The 26,482-nt window shown below is 44.3% G+C and overlaps 1 protein-coding gene across 1 annotated transcript in view; it reads left to right on the plus strand.

The window, feature by feature from the left end:
- MAN1C1 (mannosidase alpha class 1C member 1) overlaps positions 1–26,121 on the plus strand; it is an 84,756-nt gene extending 58,635 nt beyond the window's left edge. Inside the window, exons 4-12 of the mRNA XM_034753768.1 lie at positions 509–589; positions 4,004–4,098; positions 11,957–12,080; positions 15,095–15,188; positions 19,156–19,271; positions 19,400–19,619; positions 23,390–23,562; positions 24,740–24,855; positions 25,315–26,121. Of these exons, the coding sequence (XP_034609659.1) occupies positions 509–589; positions 4,004–4,098; positions 11,957–12,080; positions 15,095–15,188; positions 19,156–19,271; positions 19,400–19,619; positions 23,390–23,562; positions 24,740–24,855; positions 25,315–25,438 (1,143 nt within the window). The 3' untranslated portion in view covers positions 25,439–26,121. The remainder of the gene's footprint in view (positions 1–508; positions 590–4,003; positions 4,099–11,956; positions 12,081–15,094; positions 15,189–19,155; positions 19,272–19,399; positions 19,620–23,389; positions 23,563–24,739; positions 24,856–25,314) is intronic.
- The last annotated feature ends 361 nt before the right edge of the window (positions 26,122–26,482 follow it).

The raw sequence follows: 26,482 nt of genomic DNA on the forward strand, positions 1-26,482 counted from the left end.
TTTTGGCTATTAAAAACAGTCCTGACTTCTTGTGGTCTCTCAAAATCCCTCTGCCCTTCTTTTAAGAATAGAGATGTTAACTCCAGCGTCCTGATGAGCTTTCAACTTAGATATCTGTTTTCTGCCTACCTACATTGCCTTTGCACTTGCAACTGGAGAACGTATAATTTCTCACGTTTTCCTTCGTAACCTGTTGTGTAGTGTTTCACTGCTACTGAACAGCTGCTGCGTTCTACCCAGAAACCATTTCAGTGGTGGCAAAGTGATCCCTGTAGCTCACTTACCTACCTCCTAGAGGGTTGTGAAGCTTCATGTATAAAGCTCTTTGAGATCCTAGATGAAAGATGCTATAAAAGGCAAAGTGTTATTAAACTGTGAATAAGGATTGCAGAGTTTTGCGAATGTACCGAGAATTATTCCAAGGCACTCTCACTGGCCCTATATCTGCATGGGTGCTATAAGGCTTCACTTGTACCTTCCAGTGACTATCTGATGATGATCTTTTCAGAATGGAGAAGCTTCCTTGTTCGAAGTGAACATTCGTTATGTCGGAGGGCTGTTGACGACGTACTATCTAACCGGTGAAGAGGTTTGTTTCGACACATCCTGTGTATCCCTCGCGGTCTCAAATAATGAATGTGCAGGTGTATTTCTGAATAGGCTGGCTCCCAGCGGCGCTCCACTGAACATCAAATAATCCCCCTGTAAGAAGAGGCTAAACCTGTTTTTTATGAATATTGAACTCCCACTAACGGTCTTTTAATTAAGTCTCACACAATTACCTTATGCTTGCCATGCCTGGCTCATCTATAAAGATCTTTTCTCCAACGGACAATTTTAGCAAGATCGTTTTTCAGCTTGGTACATTGGTCCCCACTGAAATGCATTTGCAGTGATCTTTGCCTTTCCCTCAGTTCTTGTTACTTGGTAGCCTAAATATAGGCAATAGCGCAAGCTTTGGGGTCACTCCAAGTAGCCCTGCACGCTAAATGTTAGCTTATTAGTGGCAGCTATTTGTGAAAACCCCAAATTGTTGTTATATTTTTTGTGTAGCAAAAATGTGCACTGATAAAGCAGGGGGCCAGGTTGTGGCTAATGTCATCCATGTGCAAGGAGCCTTTCTTTGGTGTGCAAATATCACGCACTGGTGAGTGTGTGTTACAAGCCCCCTTCTGTGCCACTCTGCAGTGGATACGAGTCTGTTACAACCCCCAGCTCCGGAGGTTCCCGATTCAATCCCCATGTGTGAACCCATACATGGGGATTCATCCGGGATTTGACCCACCCGCTTCCTTTGAGAAGAGGAAGTGTCTGATGTGACAACCACCCCCATGGCCAGCACACTGGGGATCGAGCCAGAGATCTGCCTGAGTTGCAACAGCTTGAGCTGAAGAGCTGTGGCTTTGTAGGTGGGGGTGGTAACAACTCATATCCTATGTGGATCAGCACAACGGGGGATTTGTAACACACGCTCACCACAGGGTTACACAAGGACTGATCCAAGCAAGTACGTCTGGTAGAACTGCCCCAACCCCTGGTTTCCCCACTCAGCCAGCAGAGGGGGGTGGAGCAGCGTTCCAATGAGCACTAGGCCCGCAACGAATTCTGGCTAAATCAGAAGGTTCCCACTGAAAACACTGCTCCCTCCTTCTCCCCCCTGCCCCTTCCAAATGCAGGCCATAGCTGAACACATAATCTGTCTCATAATATAGCTGTGCTGGAATTTTAAAACCAGATGTGAGGCGATCAAGAGATTACTCCTCTACCCTGAATATCTCCGGCAAACAGAAGGCCCGATCCCACTGATCTCAATGGGAGTTCTGCTGGCATACGGCTGCAGGATTGGGCCTTAAGCAACGAGTAAATAACCTTTTCAAGAAACTCCCATATTGCTACAGGCCGGCTTCTGCTAGAGGGAGCTGCCCATGATAGAAGGAAATGACTAGTCTTTGCATTGTGATGCCATCGATTTGTGGAGGCCTGGGAAAAGCTCCATAATTAAGGCTGTATTTTGGATGAGATACAGGAATTTGTTCCTCCTGGGATTTCCCAGCTGGGAAAGCTCTCAAAGACCCAGTGCCCCATGCTGCAGCCCTTCATGCTCACAGCTTCCATTGACTTCAACTTGACAGAGAAGGAAGCGAGCCCCCAAAACCATGAAGCCTGGGCAGCAAGCTAGAGAGTGAACTTTGCAAACAGGTCAGTGTCTGTCCTGTATCGGTTCAGTGCCTCTCCTCTCGATAATCTAGTCACTTTCTCATGGCTTTCCCTTCTGAACCAGATCCCTCTACCTTCCTCTGCTGTGACAAAGGCCTCAGAGCCCATGGACAAGCTCGGGTTTCCTCAGTGCTGTATTTCTCAGAGCAATCATTTCCTGCTTTCTTAAAGCTGATATGACAGCTTGGACTGAAATGGGGAGGTTAGAGGTAAAAGGCTTGTGCTTGATCTCTTGTCACTTACAGGCTTCTCTTGCTCAAGACTAATCTCTTGAGCGCAGATTATTGCTTGTATCAGTTTGTCCCCAAATAAGTGTGTCTGGTGGCTTTGTGCGGCAAGCCCCCATAAACTATTATTTGATTAGAATAATATAACTCAGAAATTAGGAATTGAAAGGGTGATAATTTAGCCATGACAGGCCACGGATCCTCTCTGGAAATTTAGTGGTACGTAAAGGAGTGTCTGTGTGTGTATGTATCTGTGTATAAAATATGTGTACTTGAAATTAGAAGTTGTGTGAGCTATCAACAACCTGCTTTGTAAACCATGGCATGCTTCATCCTTAGAAATCTCCTTTAATTTTGATGTCTTCATTTCTGTTTCCCCCACTGCCCCATACCAAGTTCTTAAAAGGGGACCCTTTCTCCCCAAAGGCATGCTTTGCAGGATCAACTCAAATCAGCCCAGGAAGGCATGTTCTTGTAACAATACTCTGAGCAAAGCTACCAGCCAGCTGCCCATCATTGGTGTTAGAGCAGCCAGCAGCATTAGAAGTGGAGACCTTTGTCCCAAGAAACTGGTCTTTGCTCAGTAGGTTAAAGGAGCAGTTCCAGGAGCTTAGGGAATGGAGATCTGTGCCACATGGGCAGATCTCACGTTTTAGCACAGAAAGATACAGATGCATAATCCAGTTTATCTACTATTCCCCCAGCTAATGCAGAACTTGACTTCAAGTTCCAAAGGAAAGTACTTAGAAGGTTTCAGAGATTCAGCAATGGGTGCTGTACATATACAGACACGAAGATCTCTAGGCAATGGGAAGCATACAGCTTTGAGAGTGGTTAGAACTGCAGAACTAGGACAATGAAACCCCAAGCCCAAGCCGAGCTCACTTAATGAGCCTGGGATGATCTCTGGTTTCATGAGGAAGCCATGGAAAACATGGTGGGTTTGTCCCATAATAGGGCAAAACTTGGCAGTTCTGGCTGTTTAACTTTGAATTTCTAGGTTCAAAGTAAAACTCACAAGGAGTGTGTCCACCAGAACCAAGGGAAAAGGGTTCACGCAAACCCCAGTGCCCTGAAACTGCCAAATGTCCTAATGCCAGTTCTATTCCAACTGGGAACTTTCAAACTCATTAACCCAGGACTCTGCGTCAGAAGTTAACGGAACTGATCCTTGAACTTGGTTAGAAAGGGAGATCTCCTCTACTGTAACATGAGCCAACGCCGCAAAGCTCACATCCAGATCCAAAGTTTGAGGCCTGTTGGGATCCAGGATTTTAGACTGGTCTGTTGTGGATCTCCAGGGGCCATCCATAAATTCTGGTTCAGATCAAAACTTCCTCATGGGGTTTGGTTCAGGCCCATCCCAATAGGTAGGTGTAGGGCTACCCCACTATCTGGAAATGAAAGCCCTTTAATGTCCCATAATTCTTACCCGCTTTATAACTGTGTGTGTCTGGGTGTGTATGGAAAAGTGAAGTGTAAGAAAACCAATGTGACTGATACTAGCAAGCAATATATTGTACATTTTAACTCTCTTTTCCTTTTTTTTTGTCTAACAGGTATTCAAGAACAAAGCTCTAGAACTTGGAGAGAAACTTCTACCAGCCTTTAACACCCCGACTGGTATCCCCCGGGGCGTCATAAATCTGGGCAGGCAAGACAACACCTCATTACTTTCCCATCATTAGCAGTGGGTCTTATTTATGTGCTGAATACTTGTAAAGGAGTAACAACTGTTCCTAAGGGGCATTTTGCCTCTAAGAACATAAGAGCTGCTGTACTGGGTCAGACCATGGTCCATTTTGCCCAGGATCCTGTCTCCAACAGTGTGGCCAGAGCTTCAGGAGAACTGTACAGAACAGGGCGATTATGGAGTGATCCATCCTTTTCTTCCACATCCAACCTCTAGTAATTAGAGATTTAGGGTTGCCCTGAGCATGGGGTTGTGCCCCTGACCATCTTGGCTAATGCCGTTGATGGACCCGTTCTCCATGAACTTACTCATTTTTATTTAACCCAGTTATTCTTTTAGCATCTTTCTGTAGCATCTCCCCTCCTGACTCTTGGAGGATATTCGTTTTGGCAACTCAAACTTCAGGAGGCATCTTGGCAGTAATCAAGGGTGACTCACATTAAATCCAGCTGTGTTTTATTAATTTTTAAGCAGTCCACATTTTCTTCCTTCACTTCCTGGCAGAGCTGCTCCATGGGAATAGGATGTTCCCACTCACATTTGCCTTTGAATGTTATTGGTGGGCTTGCATTTAGAACTCCGCTTGCTCTGCACATTTTTGCAGTGTGCCAGGCTAGATGCATGATGGTACTTCTTTGGATCTGTACAAGCTCCAGGCATGGGAGCTGAGAAATAGACTGTGGCAAATGACAGTTTTGTATCCAAATGTGTATGAATGGCTGTAGTCCATGTAGTTTTCTGCCTGCCTAGACTCCACAACATGCATGTCATTCACTTAGGCAACATCTACACTTAAACTGCTTCAGTGGCACAGCTGCAGTGCTTCAGTGTAGAAACTCACCACAATGACAGGAGGGGCTCTCCCGTGGCTGTAGCTAATCCACCTCCCCAAGGGACAGTAGCTAGGCTGATAGAAGAATTCTTCCATTGAACTAGCACTGTCTACGCTGGAGGAGATTGGCATAGCCCATGTCTTGTGGGTGGAAGGGAAGGGATTTTTCACACCCCTGAGAGACACAGCTGTGCCGATGCAAGTTTTCAGTGTAGACCCGACCTTAGTGCTACAACACTGCCTGTGAGGTATGTGACATAAAGCGGGGAGCTGAGGCAGGTAGGTTAAATAACTTGCCCACGGTCACTTAGTGGAAGAGACAAGAGTAAACCCAAGAGTATTGATTCCCCGTCCCCAGTTCTAAGTACTACACAGCACTTCCTGCCCAACAGGACGCGTTGGTTCATTTTGATGCCAACTAACTGAAGTCCCTGGGATTTTAAAAACTGCACACAGGCTGAAGCACAGAGAATAGGAAACATGAGTTAACAAAAAACCGTTCATCCTCCCCTCCACAACACTCAGAGCAGCAGCCCGGGAAGTTTTACCCCACATCTGCCATTGGGTTCCTTTCCCTGTAAAGTGCAAGATTTCATTGAACATGTAACACGGAGTGATCCATTGCTCAAATGTCACTGTCACCCTCTGCTTAACTCTACACACAATGAAAAACTTTGAACGTCTCCACCATCTTAATTGTATCCTTCCAGGAATGACATTCTGCATCGTAGCTTGATGATAAAGTCTCATGTGGTGCCTCTTTCTCAATACAAGCACAAGCACAAGCTAACCTTTTGCAGAAATGCCATACCTCTCGCTACCCTTTGTAAAGACAATCAAGATGACAGAGTGTATCTGCCCAGATATCCTGAAATATCTTGCCGATGACCTTGGCTAATACTGAAGAAAATCAAAATAGCCGTAGGCTTCCTAAAACTAAGAATCTGCATTACTGGCTAGAGCTCTGAGAAGAGCATTGAAACTGGTTAGGGGGCCAGCACTAACGATGTAGGAGCAAAGATGAAAAAAGCTAAATGTATGTAGCGTGGCTATGGTGGGAACGTAACGAACAGCCTGCACTTGAAGGGTGAAAGCTCCCCAGAATGAGGAGTTGTTCAGTGGGATACAGTACATGGAGCTGTAAGTAGGAGCAGTGGGATGACCTTGAAAGAAGGGCTATTTAGTCTGAATATCGGGACAAACTTCCTACCAGTCAGATGCCAAAACCAACGGAAGGTTTTTCCTAACTAAAGCCCAGTCTCTCAACCCTTTCATTTCTACTTTTGCAACCAGGATCTGATAACTCACAGAAACCCAACAGGGTCCAGGCCCGATGAAGTTTCACAAACTCTTTTTTGGAATGTTCTTTACTGAAGTTTTGAGCACAACAAATATAAGACCTGGCATAAGGCCAGGTCAATGTAAAGGTTCTAATGAAGTGAAGAGAGAGATCATGCTGCTTCTGTTCCGATGGGCGCTACTGCCTTTTCTCCTCCACTCACTTCAGTGCCACCTCCTGCCCTTGCACTCTTGAATTCTGCAGTGGGTCTGCCCATTCCTTGTGCCATCAAGAATGCTCTGTCCAAGGTCCTAGAACATGCTGTTCATTCCAGTGGTCTACACGTCCTCTTCTCCTGCACCATCTTTGATCTAATGCAGTCTGCCTCCACACTCTGTTCCAGAAAAATTATTGTCCAGAGTTACTAATGGCCTTCTCCTCTCTAAGGTCAAGGAGTGGTGGTGGTTCTTGATAGCTCTGCTTTTGACACAGTTGATCACCCTTTCTTTAACTTTTTCTCCTTTCTTTGCCTTCATAACTCTGCTCTCCTTATTCTCCTCCCACCTTGCTGGATGCTCCTTCAGCATCTCCTTTGGGTGCTGATCACTCTTCCCTTGTCTGTTGAGATCCCTCAGGTTCTGTGCTCATTATCCCCCCCCCCCCCCCCCTTCTAGCGTCATTTCTCTCTTAGAGATCTCATCCATTTCCACGGGTTTCTCTACATAGACCATTCCCATAACTTGCTCTCTAGCGCCAACCTCTCCCTTTCTGTCTCTAATGTCTCCCCCTGGATGTTCCTCCATAATGTCAAGCTCACTCTTTCTGATACTGAACTTCCAGATTCCTCTCCTATGCTCCTCCTTCTCTATTATTAACAACTTCCACCATCTTTCCCATGTCCCAGGTTTGTCACCTCAGTGCAGTCTTCAGTTCTTCTCTTTCCTTCCCCCCCCCCCCCCATGATCAGACCCTTCCTAAATCCTGCAACTCCTACCTCTTCAATAGCCCCAAAATCCATCCTTTCATCACTATTCCCACCATTTTGAAACCCAGGCCCATGCCTTGATCGTCTCGATTATTGGAATATTCTCCTTTCTGGCCCTCCATCCTTCCCTTCTCCCCCCTCAAGTGAGTCCCCACACTCCCTCCAATCCCCTTTCCTTATTGATCCCTTGGTCTCTTTTTTTGCACTCCAGACTTCCTGCTTTGTCTTCTGCTGCCTTCTGGGCTTTTCCTGTTTCCTGCCTGCCAGACGCCAATCCCCCCTTCACCTCTGTGCTCAAACCCACTGCTTCCAAAACCCCATCCTTCCCTCTAAGCAATAATCTCTCTAAGTGATTAGCCTGTATCTTGACTTGTGTGTTTGTTTCTTTCCTACTTTGGCATTTCGGGGCAAAGGCTGTGTCTTAGTCTCTGTTTGCAAAGCTCTGTGGAAATGCCCAGCTCGATACTAAAAGACTTTTGATCATTATTAAATACCAGTATGTGTTTTTTGGAATAAGGTTACTATTAGAGCTGCATGTCTTCCCTTACCTTAAAGGCTAGTGTCATCATCAAGTCTTTGGAAGGAATGTTTCTCGGCTGTTAGAGAAGCTAACGAGGAAGACCAAGTCCATTTGAGCTCTAGTGCTAGAACATGCTTTCTGCAGAGTGCCACTTCCTGCTTGTCTTCAATCCAGAGGGCTGGCAAAGGTGGAGTCTGTTTCTATATGATGGTGCTTCTTCGTTTGATCAACAAACCTCTCCCTAGGTCCTACTTCGAGTCCTTGGTGGACCAACCCTTAGCAGCCTTTCAGCCAACGGTCTACACAAAGCATTTGGGATGGAGATTTTCAGGGCTATTTGTTTCAACTCCTGTCAGCTAGGAGTACTTCTGTCATAACCAGCACAGTCTTTAGCCTTGTCCAGTTGATTCAGAACATATCTAGTTTGAAGCAGCTGTCCCATAGCTCAGTGGTTTGAGCATTGGCCTGCTAAACCCAGGGTTGTGAGTTCAATCCTTGAGGGGGCCACTTGGGGATCTGGGGCAAAATCAGTACTTGGTCCTGCTAGTGAAGGCAGGGGGCTGGACTCAATGAGCTTTCAAGGTCCCTTCCAGTTCTAGGAGATGGGATATCTCCATTAATTATTATTATTATTAGGTCAACTGCACCTGTGTTCCCCTTACTGGTCCACCAAAGACACCCACTCTCAACCTTTCTCAGCTGTCATCTGTCTTAGGTGGAGACATGCATCTCACTCCCTCCGGACCAGGGTATTTCTAGGCTGCACGACCCCCTGCCTACACTGTTATTTCCCCACTAAGCCTGACAGCCAAAATGGCCAGCAGCCAAACTTTGCGTTCCCCTCCAAGCCTATGAACAGTGTAATTGCCCACAGTTGTAAGGTACCACGCAGCTTTTCCTAGGCAAGCACGTTTATTCTTAAGGTGAAAAGCATTCCAGAGAAAACATATTAAAACAATAAAAGAATCTAAACGCGTGCTAATAAGCCGACCAGAGATCATTTCCATCCCCAACAAGGACTCTGGTTGGAGTCAGTCGTTCAGCCACACACAGAGATTTTCTTGTGGTGACGAGTTCATAACACCTTTTGCTCAGAACAAGAACCCCCATGAACAAGTTGGCCTGTCTTTTATATAGCGGGGTCTTTGCTCTTGAGATTCCGGGAGCAGCTGGTCAGCAGACAATGGACCTTTCCCCAGGGCGTAGCTTCAAAAGGCTGGGGCTTTGCAGATCTGGAGATGGGGGGGGGGGGTACATTTGCGTTCACCTCCCTCAAGAGATTTCCTAACAAACCCATTTAACCAAATGTTCATTCTTGTAGTGCACATTGTTTAAAAGAGTCCTTTGAAGGTCACAGCACATCCCAGGCTTTCACTAGCTATTTCCCCCCTGGAGACATTACCTACAATCCCCAATAATACATAAATATCTGCATTTTGAATACAATGAGGAACTTAAACTTCATTCGGTAAGGTTTGTGCAGGAAGTTGCCCTATCTGTCACAGCGGCTTATTAGGTGATTTCTGTTTGTGAGATCGTATTTTCCTATTTTTTCAATGCAGCAGTTAAAGAAAATATGATGATTAGGGTCCTAGTGGACAGATAAAGGAACACCCATGAGATCATTTAGTAGTGCATCCGTCCAACACCAGGATATAGTCTTGTATGGTAGATATAGCCAATATTAAACTAATCCTGCATTTAACCTCACTCAAAATGAGCTGGCATTTACTGTACCCTTCCTCCAAATATGGACAGTGGGATTCCTGCTGCTGAAATACAATCACTTTTGGAACAGCTGTTCTAACTGCACACAGCAAAGTTTGCAGCCAGTTTCGGACAGAAAGAGAAGAATACTCTATCAGTTTAAATTACAGGAGGAATAGGCTGTCTGCTGAAAGGTTTGCTGCTTTTCTCTGGAGGCATAAGGAATAATTCAGCTCCTAAAAATGCTTTCTGCATTTCTCAGACAAGAGTAACATTTTTCTGGTGAAAGGTCATTAGTTTTAGCCTTTGATCGAGAGCAGAAATCCTTATCTTCTGATATAGAAGCCTTCAGGCGCCATCTAGTGTTTTCCCTCAGTTTCAGCGATGGTTCTGGCTACCCTAAAAAAGGAAGGCTCGTGATCGGAAATACGTAATATTGTCAATTTCTACCAAGAATCGTGGTAACCGAGAGCTCAAGCCTGCATCATTGCTGGAAAGAGAACCGCTGAGCTTCCCTGGCCCACCAGCTGCAGAGCTATTTTGGGATCAGTCCCTCAAGCTATAGGTCACTTTTCCTGTCTGTGTAGATTTGTGAGAGACAGAATTGCTGCAGAGAGCTGTAATTTATAGCAGTGGGTTGGGGGCAGGGAAAGGGTCAAGTAAAGAGTGAGTGAGAACGTTAGTGATCAGAAAGCTCCCCCTTTGGCAATCCATTTCCACCCAGTGCGAGGCCTTATCACCACAGGACCCCCACGTGTATGCACTGCTGTTTACCATTAGGACACACTTCCCATTTACTCACACCGTGCTGATGCAGTAACGGAGATGGGGATTTTTTCCTTTCTGCCCGGAGTTGGCAGAACTGGAGATTAGCATAAAGAATAGTGGCTTGTGGGAGGAGGGAGAGGGGAAGGGTCTGGTGAGAGTAGATCCAAACAACCAACCAAACAAGTGTGTAACAATCAGCTTTATACAGTGTCTGCTAGCTTTCCGTGGGTGTATCTGGCCCTCCGTTCTTTGCAAGGTCAGTAAGATGAGGCCCAGGAAGTCATGGTATCTCAGAGTAGAACATTGGGCTGCATGGATATTAGAACCCAGGATGTTTTTTGTACGTGTCACGTCTGTCCCAGTGCCTGTGGGTTTTTCCCCTTCCCATGCGTTGTGCAGCGCTGTGTGCTGATTTGGTTGCTGCCCCACCCACCCATGCACTCACCCAATGGGCTAACGGCATTTTGGGCTGTATAAGTATGGGCATTGCCAGCAGATCTAGGGATGTGATCATTCTCCTCTATTTGACGTTGGTGAGGCCTCATCTGGAGTACTGTGTCCAGTTTTGGGCCCCCCGCTACAAGAAGGATGTGGGAAAAATTGGAAAGAATCCAGCGGAGGGTAACAAAAATGATTAGGGGGCTGGAGCACATGGGCTGTAGTCCACGAAAGCTTATGCTCTAATAAATTTGTTAGTCTCTAAGGTGCCACAAGTACTCCTGTTCTTCTTTTGACTTATGAGGAGAGGCTGAGGAAACTGGGATTGTTTAGTCTGCAGAAGAGAAGAATGAGGGGGGATTTGAAAGCGGCTTTCAGCTACCTGAAAGGGGTTTCCAAAGAGGATGGATCTAGACTGTTCTCAGTGGTAGCAGATGACAGAACAAGAAACAATGGTCTCTAGTTGCAGTGGGGAAGGTTTAGGTTGGATATTAGGACAAACTATTTCACTAGGAGGGTGGTGAAGCACTGGAATGGGTTACCTAGGGAGGTGGTGGAATCTCCTTCCTTAGAGGTTTTTAAGGTCAGGCTTGACAAAGCCCTGGCTGGGATGATTTAGTTGGGGTTTGGTCCTTCTTTGAGCAGGGGGTTGGATTAGATACCTCCTGAGGTCCCTTCCAACCCTGAGATTCTATGATTCTATGGTGTTAAATGTAGAGGCATACAAAGCATGTGAGGATGCTTTGGGGACAAGGTGCTGTATAACTGCAGATTAGAGGTAGTGCTGTACCTCAAAACTAGGCTTTCAAGCCTCCCGAACTTCCAGGAATCCGGGGCTTTGGATTAGCCCATTGTAGGGATGAGCCATCTGGGAAACCTCCGTTCTCCCTCTGTGCCTTCCCGCCAATGCAGCACTTGTGTGAGTTTGCATCAAGGGGCTGGTTCAAGCCCATCTCTGTATAGGAGATTGTGGTTATTTGAGATTGCCTTGTCCAGTGGACCTGCTCAGCTGGCTTATTTGCTTTGGGCCAAACCACCCCTATAAAGCTAAGAACTCTTTGGTGTCACTAATTGTTCGACACACAAGGTCCCTGTAAACCTGCGAATGTCCTTGAGCCATATTGGTTAAAAGCAAAATTCTCCACACCATTGGCATCTAGTAGGGGTTTCACACTGCAGAGCGAATGCAGGATCTGCCCAGGGGATACGGAGGGAGAGCTTTACCCTGGGCTTGTAGAGAAATCTGCTGTGTTTGCTTGGTAATGAAGGCTCCCTATTTTGTCCTCATAGTGGCATGAGCTGGAGTTGGGGCTGGGCCTCTGCAGGAAGCAGTATCTTGGCAGAATTTGGCACCCTGCATTTAGAATTCCTGCACCTCACGGAGCTCTCCGGAAACCCAGTGTTTAGAGAAAAGGCAAGTACTTAACTACTCATTCTTTACTGAAATGATTCTTATGTACCCGTCACCCTGGCATCTGGGCTTATGACATAAAGTAGCATGTTACATGCAGCCGCCCAGAGCAGACAGTGCAGCCAGCCATTCTTGCTCTACCACCCCAGCTCACCAGAAGAGAAACCTTTCTGGTGACAATCCAGAGACAGACACGTGACCATAAATGTGTGCCTTGCGGGCTGGGGAGGTCACTAACGGGATCTGGCAGCCAGGGACTCTCCCCTGCAAATGCCTGGCCTCCAGCCTGTCAGCACAAGTACTTCAGCTGATCCCAGCCTCCAGTGGCAGAATTCCAGATGCCGTGCTGACTGTCCCACTGTAGGGTCCTTATTTCTTTACATCAGGTCAGTGTATCATGTGAGAGAATTTACTGAATAACTCGTGTACGCCCCACGCCGATGAGTCTAATGACTCCTTCTGTGATGGAGTCTGGAGCACTGATTATATTTTTTAAGGACTGAGTTTCATATCTATGCACCAGTCTTGTGCATTGACCACACTCTTACATGTCTGAGGTTCTGGTGCTCCACTTGGGGTTGGAAGACTCCTAAGATTTTTTTTTTTCTATTTACATTTTTTTTGGCCCTTCCACATTCCTGCTTCCTGCAGTGGTGATGACTGGCAGCTGCCTTCGTTTTTGTGTGCCTCGGTCTTAGTAAGTTGAGGCAAAAAGCTAGTCCTAAATACAGAGGCACAGGCTATATTAACCTGTCTGGTGCATCCCACAACAATAATGGTTAATAACTCTGGTATGTTAATATTAACACACTGCAGCCGTGGAGAATTGCTACTCTAAACTGACTTTAAATGCAATGCTCCAGCCCTCAGGATTTTCGCAAAGGTCTCCTATGTGGGAAAGGTCTGACAGCTGACACATCGGATTCCTTTTGTAACTTCTAAATTTAAAATCTATGAATATTACATGTTACCTTGAGGTTTTTTTTTCAAGTGATCTTATAGTGCATGTGAGAGCAACTTAATATACTGTAGGATACTAGCTATCATTAGCTTTCCCCACATGTTCCCTGAGGAACTCACTCTGAGGGAGACAAATCACTCCAATTAGAATCAGAACCTCCCCTGTGAGTCTGATGAAAATGGATCACACCCAGAGTACCAGTGTGTGGTGAAAATACTTAAATTGTTCTCCCTGTATTTCCAGGTAAATAGCTTGAGTACAGATTGTTCGCAGGATGTTTTGCAGTGCTAGCCTGCCACCCTGCTTGCTCAGTGATTTTGGGGTCAGGGAGAGAGAGGCCGAATGGAAAGGGGATGCGGGAGCGTGGTAGAGAAAAGCTAACAGAGACCATGAAAAAATAATGAGAGATACAATGTCAAATAGGAGAGAGAAGCAGAAAATGAAGAAAAAGTGGAAACTGAATGGGAAAGATAAGGAAAAAATGGAAATGTGGAACGAAGAAGGGAGGCTAATAATACAAGAGGAAAATTATAATGATAAATTGCAGAAAGGAGAGAAAAAAGAGAGAGGGAGTGAAAGAAGAGAGAGATACAAGAAAGGAAAGTGGGTGGGGTGGGAAGGAGAGCTGAGTGAGGGACTGAAAGGGCAGATGTGTACCAAAAACACAAGGGGTGGGCAAAGGGGGGAGCGGGCAGTGTTTAAATCTAGGATTAATTCCAAATTCCTTGTTGTTAAATTGTGCTGTATTGGGATAGTCTGTCCCCCCCATCTCCCTGGAAGTCAATCAAGTTCCCCTTTTCTGGCTGCAAACCCAGCAAACGAATTAGAGTGAGAACCTTTTCTGTAATGGCTTCTCCCACCCTGAACACGCTCATTATATTCCACTGCAAATGTATGGGGTTAAAGATAACACCATGCGAGAGAGGAAGCACAGGAGGATATAGGCTCAGCGAGCCATCCGGAGGGAAATGACTTCAGAGGAGCAAATCAACTCATTAGCATGCAGCTTGGGACCCGTGTGATTTTTAATGGGAATAATGTCCATCTGTGTCTTTGTTCAAACAGGTCATTAATGTGCCATGCTACTAAACTTCAGTAAACATCGGGCAGCATGATCACTTCCTTGGAAACACTGACTTAAATCTGTGTGGCCAGCATTTGGCATATAAATTGTCTAATCGTCTAAAAGGTTTAGAGTATATACGCTGCTGTGTAGGTTACAATGGAATATATATACTGCAGACAATTTATTTTCATCCGTTACATAAAAGTCCTGTAGTGTTTAGTAGGGTTGAAACCAACAGAGGCTCTGTAGGAATTAAGTGGGGCTGTTCTAGGAATTAAAGGCTCTAATTCAGCAAGGTATTTAAGCACATGCCTACATTTAAGCATGGGAGCAGTCCCATTGAATTCAAAGTTAAGCAAGTGCTTATGTACCTTGTGGAATTGGGACCTAGGTGAGACTCTAGAAATTATTCTAAAAAGCTATAGAATTTAATAACAAATATTATCCCCTGGACCTCAGAATTCCTATAGAAAGGTCACTCTCTTGAGGACCCTTCCCTAAGGGATATGATAGTTTTCATTTCCCAATCCTGAAACAATAGCAGCATTTACAATAAATGACACTGTCCTTGGACCACTGCTTGTCCAACTGGATGTTAAAACCAATAGGGAAAAAATGGTTCTCATTAAACTCTGAGGATAGACAAGAAGCAATGGGCTTAAATTGCAGCAAGAGAGGTTTAGGTTGGAGATTAGGAAAAACTTCCTTACTGTCAGGGTGGTTAAGCACTGGAATAAATTGCCTAGGGAGGTTGTGGAATCTCCATCATTGGAGGTTTTTAAGAGCAGGTTAGACAAACACCGGTTAGGAATGGTCTAGTTATTACTTAGTCCTGCCTTGGGTGCAGGGAACAGGACTAGATGACGTCTCGAGGTCCCTTCCAGTCCTATGATTCTAATTGCAAAGTTTCACTAGTTTCACTTATAGTGCAGAAATGTTGGATTTCTTAATGGAAAAATAGAAAGTGTCTTGTCCGTTTCCTCTTTGTAGGTGATGAACATCCGCAAAGTCCTGAACAGAATTGAGAAACCGCAGGGCCTGTATCCTAACTTTCTCAGCCCGGTCACTGGGAACTGGGTACAGCGTAAGTATCGCTCTCTCATTCCGAGCTGTGCTCAGGAAATGCTACTGATGCATTTCAGAATTTACGCTGTTCTTTAGAAGGTGATTTGTAACTGCAAGAACAGTGAGCCAAGGAAATTTCTCATCTGCCTGATAAAAGCCCTCACTAATGCTGGGCAAGGAACTCATTAGCCATGGTGATTAGATAAAGGTAACCTTATTGAGAAGATGCGGTATAATCATCTTTCACAGGAATCTTATTCCCAGCTGAGTATCTTACCTCCAGAGTGAGGGTTAGGACCCATAGTACTACACATGGTAGGATTATGCTACATGATTCATTAAAAGTTGGCATGTCTCTTTAAGGCCCCCCATCCTCTCTTCAGTGATCCCATTGTCCTCCCTGGGAGTTACACATGAAAGCTACAGGATGAGACCAAAGAGATTTGGTTAGTTACTATATTTAATGCAGCTAGTAAGAAATCACCTGGAGAAGCAGTAAGAGAGTGGAGTTTGAGATCCTCCCCAGAAAACAACATGGGGAATATAAGGACTGAAGGAAGCCTGCTCTGCTATCCCTCTAGCCAATCTCAATACATGCACTAACGCATCCATGACTATGGTACTTGCTGTTGGATTTTCCTATTGATGCAATTAGTGGGATTGCGTGTGTGTGTCTGTCTGTCTCTTGCATCACTATTAGGAATACAACACTGGTCCGGGGGAAAATACAGGTGTGCAAGAGGGAGGAACATGTAGGATCATGAGCACAGTAGAACAGTATCTTTATTCTGATCCTGCCCCTTCCTAAGCCACTTCACCCTTCCAATATCCAGAGAAAAGGCCGGGCTGCGTCTGTTCTGTTGTTCAAAGGCAAAATCTTGCTCTCCAGTTTGTACGTCAATCCTGACGCCTATGTTCCACTTCTCCCCATTTGTGCAGAGCCCCTTCCTCTGCCCTTCCCACCCTGTTGCATTACTGGTCTGACAGCAGAATTTTACTCAAGGCATTGCTATTTACAATAAACCGGGAAGTAAAGTAGAGGCTGCTTTTAATTTGGCCTCCTCCGTGGATTCAAAATGGTCCCAATTAAGCAAAGTTCATGAAACAGTTTTTGCCTCATGTCTCTGCAACTCTGTTCGGTCCCCTGGATCACGTGTGACCTTTCTAAGCACTATATTAGTAGCGCTAATTGTAATTGACAGGGCAGTTGCACAGCTGCCATTGTATGAGACAGCTGAGAGAGCACTAGTGGTGATCAATCCCTGACCTTTAATGGCCCTAGCAACACCTCTTAACAGTAATTGACAAGGCTTGTGTTGAAAATAGTCCCAGCAAAACATCTTGAACAATTACAATTGTCCCAGTAAACCAGAACTTCAGTGAGAAAAAGGTCAGTTCCCCGGTTCGTCCCATTAATTGACTTTTTGAATCATCCCCATCCGCTTGTAAGTGGCTTCACCTGTCCCTTCACATTTGTGTTTGCGGAGTTATTGCAACGTTTCCACTTCAAAAATTAATCTTACCTCCTAGTGCTACATCCTTGTGATGATATTTTCTTTAGGTCATTACCGTTTGCATCAGCATGGTACAAACCAGACAAAAGTGCTACTCCTGCCTGCTTTGCAGCACAGCGGGGGGGAAATAATGTGACTCACATTTGTCAGTGTTTCATTCTGATAACTGGTTGCCAATGCTTCACTTCCCAAAGAGCTGCGTCCATATTCTTCTAAGTGTAAGTGACTAGATTTAAGTGTGTAGAATACCTTCCATGTATTCAGTGTTAATCCATTTTGGCCACCAATTCGGTTCCATTTAAATCCACTCACTTAATTCATTTTAGGCATCCTGCTCCCATCTTTTGTGATGCTTGTGGGGATCCCCAGAGGTTTGCTGGGGCACCACGCTGGTTAATAACTGCCCCTGTTTAGATGGTTTGGAGTGAGCTGGAGGCATAGTTGGTGCCACAGGACTAGAGAAAAATTCACCAGTTGGCTAAGCCGGGAGCTGGCTTGATGGCACCTCAAACTGCTTCTGGCAGTAGCACGTAAGCTGGCCTCGTGATCCGAATCTGATATCCAGGGAGCCGAGAGACTGTTCAGCCTAGGAACTCGCTGATGGACCTAAGAGTCAGCTGGTGGCAGATGCCAAGGTAGAGAGAGACTGTAGCTGTTGCCTGCCACAGGGACTATCATAGGTGCCAGTCTTTCATTTTCTTTCTCTTGGTTAAAGCTGTTTGCAATAAGCCCTTTTTCTTAGAATTGTCATGTTTTCCCTAAAACCAGAGCAAATGATCAGACCACCCCGATGAGAAGGAATGCTGGCGCTCTGCTAGCTGCAGTAGTTAGCTTTTGAAAATTAAAGCACAGCCTCCCTGCTGAAATTAATGGCTTGTTTACACACGGCGCCTGGGAGGCAAATTCTGGCCTTGCTTTTAACATGTGGAAAACAATTCTGCCCCAGTGCTCTTCTTTTGGTGATTGTTCTGACACGCCTAGGCTTATACACCTTCCATGTAAAGACAATCTGAAGCCTGTATTTGTAAAATATTCTATCCTCTTTCCCGAATCTGGGTTTCGAATCTCATTGTTTTGCCATGGATTATCCTGCGGTTCATTGGCCACATACTTTATCAGAGATGTTGCTCTTCAGGTCAGTAAAATGCTTGGCTGTTGACCTCTCTTCTAGATCGGATTTAGTATTCAAGATAAACCTCAGGACTTGATATGCACACACAGAAAAGTGGAAAAACAGAATAGCTAATCCGAAAAACGTACTGTATCTACTTAATGTTTAAAATGAAATCATGCAGACATGTAGATGGGTAACCCTGGCTAATAGGTCTAGTCCGTTCCATATTTAAATGGCTAGGAGAAGTATTTTTTCTTGCTCATTTGAAGGGTGAATTTGGCTGCTCCAAAGAAGTAGGGTTGGGTTTTCCCCCTATTGCATTTTAAAGATGTAAATCTGTCCTGCTGTTTCCCATGCTGATTCCCCCAGGCAGAAACCTGCAGCAGTGCTGTCAGACTTGCTTCCCATAGTGATGGCTTAGCATTTGCCTCTTCAGTAAGGTCAGACCACTGTGTAGTCTTGGAAATCTGATTTCCCCACAAGTAAATATTCAGTGCACATCTCCCCACCTGGCTTTATTTTTATATACCAGAAACCTAGGACTTCTGCACGCGGGCTGTATCACACTCCAGGTAGGGACTAGAAACCGCTAGTCCCCTTTAGCAGCCAGGGTGCCCTCTGCTGGCAGTTCTGTCCAATCATCCTTTTTGTGCTGCAATGCCGATATCCAATTCGTATTCTCCCCTTCTTCCGTTTGTTACACTCCCTCTCCAGGAGGGGACGAGTGAGAGGTAGGGCCACATCCTCAAAGGTAGTTAGGTGTCTAACTCCCATTATTTTCAATGAGCGTTAGGCACCTAAATATTTTGAGAATCTGGCCCGTGATGTCCAGTGGACATGCATAGTTGCAGATTCATCCATGTATGTGTCTGCTCTCAGTTTGTTAGCCCAGGATATGGTTTTTATCTCATAAACAGGAAGCGTCTTCAATTTATCATGTAAATAACCCTGGCAAGTAAAAGCTTTGAGTAGTTTTATTAAGGGTACGTAGTAAAAGACCATTTTAACTGGCACGTGGTAAAAGACCAAATGTTTTCCTTATGGTTACACTTTCCTTCGTAATTTTCTAAACAATTTAATGCTAGCTTCCAAAAGAAAACCGAAAAGGGGGCAGAAATGAGTTAAGCTATTTAATAAGGGCGGAATTGTTCTGACTGGTAAAGCGACTATGCATCGTAAATAGGGTGACCAGATGTCCCGATTTTATAGGGACAGTCCCGATTTTTGGGTCTTTTTCTTATATTGGATCCTATTACCCCCTGTCCCGATTTTTCACACTTGCTGTCTGATCACCCTAATCGTAAATCGTGTGCAAAAGTAGTTATGCAGCAATCTCTTGTTGGCTTCCACCATTGCAGACCACGTCTCCGTTGGAGGTCTGGGGGACAGCTTTTATGAATATCTGATCAAATCCTGGCTGATGTCAGACAAGAGAGACACTGACGCCAGAAAGATGTATAATGATGCACTAGAGGTAAGTTTGATTGCTTCTGCAGCTGTATTTCTTATAAGGAATATTTTGTCCAACAGAATGTTAGTCAAAGCAGTTTGTTTTTCCTTCCTGCAAGATGTGTTCAGATATTGATTTTTAATACATTTTAGGCTATAGAAAAACATTTGGTTAAAAAATCTGCCGGAGGATTGACCTACATTGCAGAATGGAGAGGTGGCATCTTGGATCACAAAATGGGCCATTTGGCTTGCTTCTCTGGTGGCATGATAGCCCTTGGAGCAGAACAAGCAGCGGAAGAGAAAAAGCAACATTATCTGGATCTAGCTGCAGAGATTACTCACACGTGTCATGAATCTTATGCACGCTCAGGTAAACATTGTGGATTAAAGTACTGCTGATAAATTACTGTGGTAGGTAAGGATTTACAGCCGCTAAAAAAATGAATCTCGCATGCGAAAGGATTGCAGTAATTCTTTGGCACTTCTGCAGCATCTTCCATCAAAATAAGAGGGCTTTTAACATTCATCTGTCCTTGCCGCACCCCTGTGATAAAAGTCAGTATTGGTATCCCCCTTCTAGATAGGGAAACTGAGGCATAGAGAGGCTCAGTGACTTACGCAAAGTCATACAAGAAACCAGCGGCAGAGCTGGTAACTGACCAAGACCTACTGAACCCTGTGCTCTAATCACAAAGCCACGCTTTCTGCCTATAAAAGGAGTAATCTGTGTTCCTGTATATCAGCACTTTGAGGTATTGCCATAACAAATGGAGTAAAGCACTGATCTGCCTTTAATTCCTCCCACCATATACAACTGAAACAAGCTAAATGGGCAGTTGAGGTGTTAGAAACAGGGTGTTAGACACAGGGAATTGAGTTCTGTTATTCCTTCTTAAAACGAACCCAAACCATAAATCCCTACTGCAGCCTTCCTAAGAGAAGATTGCATAAGTCTCTCCGTATTTCCCCACATTCAGTAAAATCTTTCTCATTCACATAGTGTTCTTCACAAACAACACGTGTTGAATATTTGTTTTCACGGAAGGCATTCAATGCAGGCATATAAAGACTAACCATGCTAACAACAGGACAAATGTGGCGATCCCTTGGCAAGTCACAGTTCAAGCTAGAAGTGCTTGTCTTAAATGTGGATAATGACATTCATCTCCTTTATAAAGCACTTTGAGATCCACAGATGAAAGGCATTTATAAAAGTGCCAGGTATTGGTATTATTATAGTGTGTAATTTGGCAAGATCATATAATCAAAAAGATGCTGATGATGATTCAAGGGCTGTGGTTAGCTCTACACACATCCCAGCTTCAACATGCTTGTAATTATTTGGTCTTTGTTCCTTTCTTTATGAGCATTTGTCTAGCACATCTGAGTATATGTAGTTGCAGTCTGCTGTCCAGGAGGCTCGCCTGCAATGTGCCTCTCTTTGATAACTGTTCCTTTTGATTGTTTCACGGCTTAACTGCATCAACAAGCACATATTTATGAGCTGCGTCTAGTTCATTTGCCTAAAGCAGCTCTAACAAACTTCAAGCCAAGCTGGAATTGTATTTTCAAACTCTTTCCACAGCACTTGCAGAACTGCAGCTAGGCCGTCTGAGCTAACAACCTGCAGACTGCAACTGCCTGGAGCCATTTTTCACCTTCAACTGTATCCGTCACCATCAAAAAGACAGCACTAAGCCTGCCATTAGCTGCTACCCTCCTGTTGTATCAGCCAGCTCGCAGTGTTTCAGACAGCGGCTGTGCACTTAACCTTTTCCCTGGTTCTCAGGAAATAATGCGAGTTGTTTGTGCTGTAATTTCCCTGTTCTCTCACTCTTATAACATGGCCCAGGTAGGGCAAATAAGGTGTGTAAAGAAACCAAGTGTGTATGTGAAAGATAGTCTTTTGGCTACAGCATCAGCCATGGGGCCAAGATATCTGGATTCTGTTTCCAACTCTGTCATTGGTTCGGCTTGATCTCCGGCAATCTCTGTGCCTCAATTTCCCCGTCTGTAAAATAGGAGTGATAATTTTCTAATTCATAGGGATTCTGAGAGTGTGTGTTTATTCTGATGCATCCGAAGAAGTGGGCTGTAGTCCACGAAAGCTTATGCTCTAATAAATTTGTTAGTCTCTAAGGTGCCACAAGTACTCCTGTTCTTTTTGTGGATACAGACTAACACGGCTGCTACTCTGAAACCTGTGTTTATTCTGAGATCCTCACATGGAAGGCACTTGAGAAGGACAAAGCAGTAGTAGGTTTCAGAGTAGCAGCCGTGTTAGTCTGTATCCACAAAAAGAACAGGAGTACTTGTGGCACCTTAGAGACTAACAGATTTATTAGAGCATAAGCTTTCGTGGGCTACTGCCCACTTCTTCAGATGCATGTAGAGTGGAATAAATATTGAGGAGATATATATACACACATACAGAGAGCATAAACAGGTGGGAGTTGTCTTACCAACTCTGAGAGGCCAATTAAGTAAGAGAAAAAAAAAATTTTTTTGAAGTGATAATCAAGCTAGCCCAGTACAGACAGTTTGATAAGAAGTGTGAGAATACTTACAAGGGGAGATAGATTCAATGTTTGTAATGGCTCAGCCATTCCCAGTCCTTATTCAATCCTGAGTTGATTGTGTCTAGTTTGCATATCAATTCCAGCTCAGCAGTCTCTCGTTGGAGTCTGTTTTTGAAGTAATGATCATAGAATCATATAGAATCGTAGGACTGGAAGAGACCTTGAGAAGTCATCTAGTCCAGTCCCCTGCACTCAAGACAGGACTAAGTAATAACTAGACCATCCCTGACATCTAACCTGTTCTTAAAAACCTCCAGTGATGGAGATTCCACAACCTCCCAGTGCCTAACCACCCTGACAGGAAGTTTTTCCCAATGTCCAAACTAAACATGTCTCTTGCTCCAGTTCAAGCCCATTGCTTCTTGTCCTATCCTTAGAGATTAATGAGAACAATTTTTTGTCCTCCTTCTTATAACAACTTTTTATGTACTTGAAAACCGTTATCATGTCCCCTCTCGGTCTTCTCTTCTCCAGACCAAACAGATCCAATTTTTTCAATCTTCCCTCATAGGTCATGTTTTCTAGACCTTTAATCATTTTTGTTGCTCTCTTCTGGACTTTCTCCAGTTTGTCCACATCCTTCCTGAAATGTGGCACCCGGAACTGGACACAATACTTCAGTAGAGGCCTTATCAGAGCAGAGTGGAAGAATTACTTCTTGTGTCTTGCTTACAACACTCCTACTAATACATCCCAAAATGAGGTTTGCTTTTTTTGCGACAGTGTTACACTGTTGACTCATATTTAGCTTATGATCCACTATGACCCCCAGATCCCTTTCCGCAGTACTCCTTCCGAGGCAGTCGTTTCCCAGTTTGTACATGTGCAGTTGATTGTTCCTTCCTGAGTAGAGTATTTTGCATTTGTCCTTTAATGATTGTTCCGTCTGGAGGGCCCAATGACCATGAAGTCAAGAAACCCCTAGCTGAGACAACATATAAACATGAGAAGCACTGGAGTATCAACAGCATGACTAGATTGTCTCTGAATAGTTTCCTTTTCCAGGGCTCTGCTGAAGGAGCTTTTTAGCTGATGTTTCTCACTAGGACCTGATCCGGAGAATGCTGCTCAGAGCCTCGCAACTCCTGTTGACTGCAGTGGAAGAGGTGGGGGTTCCTGGCCCTAATCTGGTGTGAGAGAGAGATCTCTGAGAGCTTCCATCAGGAGTCTTAGGACCCAATTCATCCTAGGCAAAAATCCAGTGACTTCGTGCACACGCTTACACCAGGGTTGAATGTGACCCTTTGATCTTGTTGCCAGGGACCAGGCTGCTATTTTCAGAAGCCCTTTCAATTTACTTTTCGTATTTCTCCAAATATTTTACTGGACCAGATTCAGAGCTGGGCTAAGTAAGCGCATTCTTTGAGTCAGTAGAGTTGCACTTGTTTGACACCGTGTCTGAACTGATACTGATGCGTTGACATGATGGATTGTTTGTTGCACCTCATAGCAAGCCTCGGCTGTATTAATGCAGCATAAAAACACCTATAAAACCTGTTAGCATCGGTTATGAATTTTTAAAGGTGATTATTACGTGTGTGGGTTTTTCTTTCTTGTTTAGATACCAAGCTTGGCCCGGAAGCTTTTCGCTTTGATTCTGGAACGGAAGCCATGGCCACCAGACTCAGCGAGCGCTATTACATACTGCGCCCTGAAGTGGTAGAAAGCTACATGTACATGTGGAGGCTGACCCATGATCCGAAATACAGACAGTGGGGTTGGGAAGTTGTAAAGGTATGAGCATCAATTACGCAGCATTAACCATTACAGAACCCTGCATTCTTACAGGCATCTTTTTCTAGGATAGGAAAAGGATAAGCGGCGTTTTAATTGTATTAGCCAATGTCATGTGTTAGCTACCGCACAGTAATACAAAGAGAAACCTAATTTGCTTTTGTCTCTTTGCGGATCGTTGAAAATGTTTGGGCTTTGTTTAAAAAAATAGTAATAAACCTTACAGGGTTCGGAGGAAAAAAGAGCCGCAGACCTCAGACAATGTACTGGCTATGAATGTGGTAATGTCAGATGGAGTGGATTGAGCCACACGTTTGGAATTATCTAGACTCCGTGAAACCATAGTTTCATATTCTTGCAGGGTTGACTCAGCCCTGCTCGTATTAAGGTAGAGATATGAGCATCAAATACTATGTTTGGATCTTCAGAATGAGACTGTAAAAGACCAGATCTTCTCTGTGCTATGAGCAGGGCCGGCTCCAGCTTTTTTGCTGCCCCAAGCGGTGAAGCGGGGGGGGGGGGGGGGGGGAAAAGAAAAAAAAAAAAAAAAAAGATAAAGCTGCGATCAGCGGCACTTTGGCGGCAGCTCCAACGCGCCGCTTCATTCTTCAGCAGCGGGTCCTTCGCTCCGAGAGGGACTGAGGGACCCGCCGCCAAAGACCTGGACGTGCCGCCACTTTCCATTGGCCGCCCCAAGCACCTGCTTCCTTTGCTGGTGCTTGGAGCCGGCTCTGGCTATGAGGACGTAAAAGATCCCAGAGACTTCCTGGGATGTCTTCTCACTCCCAACACTGTTTTCTAGTGTGATGTGCTTGGGGCTGCTCCTCCTCTGTGCTCCAGAGGTGGTTGCATGTCAGTGGCAGCATTCAGGCATTCAGAAAGTGTCTTGGAAAGGTGCTGTGTAAAAGCAAAGAGTTATTATTTGACACCTGTTTATATGGGGGGAGCATCAACGCCAAGCAATCAATAAGCTTTACATTGTTTACCTTTTTCCAGCTGTTTCATTTGAACTAGCATCTTTCCTGGACTGTTGGCTAATGATCAAACTCTTCAGTGAGAGTGAAGCTGCTATAAAACCTGAATCTGATTTGTAAACCTGACTTGTAACACAGCTGATGCTGATTAACGGATTACTCCATGTAGCTGTGTGTCGCTGAGATTTATTTTCTTTTCTCAGGCACTGGAAAAATATTGTAGAGTAGAAGCAGGCTTCTCCGGGATCCGAGATGTTTATACCACCACCCCAAACCATGACAACATGCAACAGAGTTTTTTTCTGGCAGAGACACTAAAGTAAGTGTAGCATCATGAGAAAGCGTTCAGAATAAATCTCCTCTCGGGGCACAAAAGTCTTTATGATGTGGGTCGTCTTCATGCAAAATATACAATAGCTTCATCTTAGAAAGCGTTGGGTTCCCTGCAGAGCAAACTGTGGAAGATGATGGGATACTGCAGGCTTTTGCGTCTCTTTTGCAGAACAATTACGTAAAGCGAGGTGAACCTGTTTTGGGATCAATTTCAGCAAGTTCCCGAGTGCTCTGTCATTTTCAGCCTATGCACTGTATTTAACAGGAGTTTCGGCCAGATTCTCAGCTAAATCCGTTTAAATCAACTTAGCTCTACGGCTATCGAGCTATGCCACTTACTGCCCTGAGGATCTGGTCTTATATGTACACTTGGAATCCCATTAGAGTCTTTCTGTAATCCAACTTACCAGTTTTTCTTTTCTCTCTTCCTGCCATGTGGCTGCAGGTACCTCTATCTTCTGTTCTGTGACGATGACGTGCTGTCTCTGGAAGACTGGGTATTCAACACAGAAGCCCACCCACTGCCGGTGAACCACACGAACTTTAAAGCTAAAGCAAGCATGCAATAATGATGCTGTTACTCAAGCTCCCTACTTCGGCGGCACTCTATAGCGGGTTACTGCATTTCCTTTCCATTAAAGGAATTAGCAATGTTCCTAAAATGGTATTTTGGGGCGCTAGTCCAATTCCGGACAGTATTATACTGGGGAGAATAAACTGTGACATAAGCACCTTGTTTTCCTCTATGAGGAGATCTATTAGCCTGGTCACAAGATGTTGATTCTGGGCCATATTGTAAACAGATCATGGACATTCCTTTATACAGAGAATTTATATGAAATCCACTGACTTCGTTTTCTAGTGGCCAAAGGATTGGAAGTTTGCCATACAATAGACTTTTCCCCCCTTGTTCTTCCTTTCATTTTTCTTTTTGATTTTTGCCTTTTATATACAGTTGGATTTTATCATATTTCTAATTACAGTTTTCAATATACTGTGCTTTCTACGTGGTGTCAACCTTGTAACTAAAACAACAAATGTCTGCAAAATCCTTGACCCAAATGTATTTTTATATATTTTTTTCCTGTGCTCTTAAAAACACATTTCCAGTACATTGCATCACATGTAACTTTCCTTTATAATGTTTGTGTTTTTCTACTTTTATTTGGAACTAAATGTTATGAGTCACTTGTAATAAATTGCACTGCTGTAATAGTCAAATCTGTGAAATAGAATAAAAGGTCTTGTAAAATAAGTTGCATAATTGGGTTGATGTGACATTAACAGCTATCCATCCAGAACTGTCAAAGACTTGCTATATTGTCCTTGGAATGAATAGCTGACAAAAACGGTTGATTTTGAGAATAATTTACAATAAATGTTTATTTCAAGAATAATCTAGCAAGTATATAGTCAATAATTCCAACCTGCTTCAACTCTCCTAAATTGCTTATTCATTGTTCAACTGTGAGGTAGCAAGAACTCAATTAAATGTCTTATTTCCTAGTAAAAAAAAAATCCCCATCCAAGTTTCTTCCTCATTATATTATAATTATGTCTGGGATGAAGTTACAGGAGAGAAAAAGGAGGGGAGAAAATGGAGGCAGATTCTC

The sequence above is a fragment of the Trachemys scripta genome, chromosome 20 (genome assembly GCF_013100865.1).
Source record: "Trachemys scripta elegans isolate TJP31775 chromosome 20, CAS_Tse_1.0, whole genome shotgun sequence".
Lineage (NCBI taxonomy): Eukaryota > Metazoa > Chordata > Testudines > Emydidae > Trachemys > Trachemys scripta.